The 3,656-nt window shown below is 41.1% G+C and overlaps 1 protein-coding gene across 1 annotated transcript; it reads right to left on the bottom strand.

Annotated features, from left to right (window-relative positions):
* Positions 1-2,877: 2,877 nt before the first annotated feature.
* Positions 2,878-3,426, bottom strand: MSGN1 (mesogenin 1). The gene has a single exon (XM_042445578.1). It carries the CDS (start codon positions 3,424-3,426, stop codon positions 2,878-2,880), a length of 549 nt encoding a protein of 182 aa, XP_042301512.1.
* Positions 3,427-3,656: the final 230 nt, after the last annotated feature.

The following is a 3,656-nucleotide window of genomic DNA, read 5'->3' as shown; positions in this document are numbered from 1 at the left end:
TGACCCTGCATATGTTTTATTTCACTGTGTAGTGTGTGGTGACCTGTGAACTAATTCTCATAAAGTTACAGGGAATTAAAACTTCAGTCATTTCCTAGGAACAGAAAAATCAAACTTGTTTTTGGAGAGAGAGGTTACTAGTTAGAAGGGGGAGGTAGCAACTAAGAAGAATGTTTTTGGACATTTTGGTGTCACTCTTAGCCCAGGTGAAAAGAACCTCTAGCTTCCATGTAAATATGTAAGGTGATGCTGAACAATTTTTTTACCAAGATGTTTTTCAATGCAAAATCTTTACTCTCTGTTTGAAAGGGCATTCTTTTTTTCTTCTTACTACATGGAAAGGGCCTTTACAGCAGAATATATTTCTGTCTAAGATTCCAATATTTTAATATGTATATGACTAGTGATATACATGACTAGAAAGCCACCATGGTGTAAGGTTTTCATTATTGGACTAGGACACTGGGACACCCAGCTTTGTTCCGCTCTGGGCCCACAACAAACTCCAACTCCCAGAATTGCATAGCCTTGAGCCAGGGCAGTTAAAGCAGTGCGAAACCAGGTTATTTCTCCAGTGTGGATGCAGCCCAAGGTTCAAATATATGCTCAGCCATTAAAACTCACTGGGTGACCTTGGACACTCTCTCAGCCTCAGAGGAAGGGAAGGGGAAACCTCCTCTGAACAAATCCTGCCAAGAAAACCCAATTCACCTTAGGGTTGCCATGTCAAAAATGACGTAGAAGATGCACAATAACATCAGCAAGAGTGATTTCCCCCCCTGCTTTGTAAAACTCTTTTTTTACAAGTTATTAAAATTATTGAAGTATGCTGTGTATGTAAGTATGTAGCTACACGTTTATTTAAAATATTAATGATTAGCACCAAATCACAAGATCTTTGCTTACAATAAAATCAAACAGAATCTTAAAAAATGTATACTTTCATAAGAATTAGTGACATGTTTACAGCTGACCACATCTGCCTGAGTTGGCTGCACTTTAAAAACAGCACAACAAAGCTTTTAAAATGATATTGAGATGGCAATGAACCACACCACTGGAGTCTAACCCAGGTTTTTACACATACCACAAATCAAGAGTACTGGTCTGTTTGTATCTTTCTAGAACCCATGCAAGTAAAAGAAATATAGTGCAGTTTGGTGGACTCCACAGGTGTTGGCTTTCAGCCTATAACCAGAATTTGGAAAAGGTATTTAATGTATTACAACTTTCAGACAACCCCCACCCACCCAAGCTAGCTGAGAGACAGTGGCAAAGCAGCTTTTCCTTTGGATGCAATGATATTGTCTGTTGATATAATTTTGGGATCTCTTGCTCATTAACCTCCTGCTCAGTGCTCACTGGGCTAATTGAAGGCAACAGCAGAGCAGTTACTAGCGTTTAACAGATCTGGATTTCACCCACTGGTTAGATATGAGATTTTAGATATATAAACAGCAGATGCTGGAGACGCTCATCTTACATGCTAATAAACAAACAAGAAAAAAGCTGCCCAAACCTGGGAATGTGTCAAACAGGACACATTTCCTATCTGAAAAAGTCATTTTGTATAAGAAATGTCTGTAACGTTCCATTAGGTGCTTGTATAGGCCCTTGACACACATGTTTATTGCTGCATATGAACACACTGAGAAACCACTCAAAGGCATGATGATCACATTTGATAATACACAGACACAATTTTGGTGTAGGTGTCATGTTTTCAGCAGCCCATAAATCTCATCTGTGGACCTGAGAAACATGTGCTTTGTTTGATGGATATAATCAGGCAAAAATAGCTTGTGATATACCCTCTCTGAGATCAAGGGAACTTTCCATGCCATATCTGTCAGTGAGACAAAGCTTCAATTTTGCTGAGTTGCATGTACAGGGCTTGGAAATTATGTCACTTTTTTGGACCACAGTCACAGCCAGTGTCTATGCTGTCTGGGGACTATGGAGGTTACAGTCCAAAAGGTATGTTTTATAACCATCTACTACTCCTGCTTAAAAACCAAAATAAAATAAACCCCAAAAAAACAAAACCCAGATTGTTTCCTCTTCCAGATTGTTGCTACACCCTTGTTTTGGAACTTTGTCCAATGGGCATTTTAAAAAAAGCTGTTCTGTATTTACAAAGCAATAAAGGTATACAGAGTAAAGGCAACATGATCAGTTCATTCCATATTATGACCAAATAATATGAGCAAATTTGATGACAATAGATATTTTCAAAATACTAATACTAAGAACTGTTAGAAAAATTATTACTCAGCATCATGAATCCAATCTTTTAAATTATGGGTATAGGACAAATAACTCACATGGAAGCAGCATTTTATTGAAAAGACATGCTTAAATGTCTTACTCACCCCCAGGCACTATAGGAGATCCATAAAGAATCAACTATTCAACTAAGCGTACATATTTTCCTTCTGCTAATATAAAGTGCCCACCAACCAATAGACATAATTAAATATATACATATATACACACGCAGGAATTTTGGGATATCTTGCCATTATAAAACATACCAGATGAAATATTATTATTACTGGAGAGAGAAGATTCTCAGGCAGAATCATAACCTGTATGTCCAAGTCTGAGCCAACAGTGTCATAATAATTTCTTATTCAGATCTGGTCCCATGGATTCCTTCTTTTTTGTGCCCCAAGAAATAAGCAACAACCTCCTGACCTCTCACCATACAGTTGTGGACATTCCTGCAGAATAGTCGGTAGAGCAAAACTGTTCTTTGAATGGGTCCAAAGGAAAATTTCCCCTTGAAAAAAGGAAAGAGGAGGAAAAATTGAGAAATTCAGAGAGAGGGAGGGAAGGATTGTGTTCTTTTCTGGCTGGGAAAACATCAGAAAGTCTTCAAGGGATCTGACCTTGCTTGACACTGTTCACCAGGTCTGTGAGCTCACTGATGTACTTGATAGTGTATTTCAGCGTCTGTATCTTGGTGAGGGGTTGGCCCCTTTGGCTGTAGACCGGAGGCAGGTAGTTGCGGAGAGTGTGCAGGGCCTCTGCCAGGGTCCTCATCCTCAGCTTCTCTCTTTCGCTGGCCTTTCTCCTGCGCTGAAGTGACATCCTGACTTTGGAGCCCTTCTGGCCTTTGATGCCAGGGCTTGGAAGGTACATGGAAGGAAACTCCATCAGGGGGCAGCCCCTCAAGTTGTTGCCGCTGCTGGTGCTGGCACCACTGTCAGTCCTGATGCTGCTGATGCTGCTGTGGTTGTTGGCACAGGGCATCTCCATCACCAAAGGATACGGGGAAGAGGAGTAGGATTCAGAGGAAGGAGATGGAGAGATGCTCAGAGGGGGCGAGTTCTGGCTGAGCTCCAAAGGCCCTGGTGCAGCAGAGTTTTTCCAGTCCCATGAAGTAAAGAAAGGATGGTTCTCTGAATCCATGCTCCCATCCATGCTTGTCAAAAGTATCTTGCAATTTGTCTTTCCCTGATAGGAAAGACTTAGGGGTGGGTTGGGGGAGAAACAGCAGCAGCAACAGATAATTTCCTGCCAGCCGCCTGCAAGCCAAGTCTGTGGTCTTGGTCTAGGGAGAGAGACCCTTTTATGATAGAGGGAGGAATGGTGAGATGACAAGTGAGAAAGTGGGAAACAGGGCTGGGGTGTGAGGAATTCAAACGAATGCA

Source organism: Sceloporus undulatus, chromosome 1 (genome assembly GCF_019175285.1).
Source record: "Sceloporus undulatus isolate JIND9_A2432 ecotype Alabama chromosome 1, SceUnd_v1.1, whole genome shotgun sequence".
NCBI classification, from domain to species: Eukaryota; Metazoa; Chordata; class Lepidosauria; order Squamata; family Phrynosomatidae; genus Sceloporus; species Sceloporus undulatus.
This window is presented reverse-complemented; position numbering and strand designations above follow the sequence as displayed.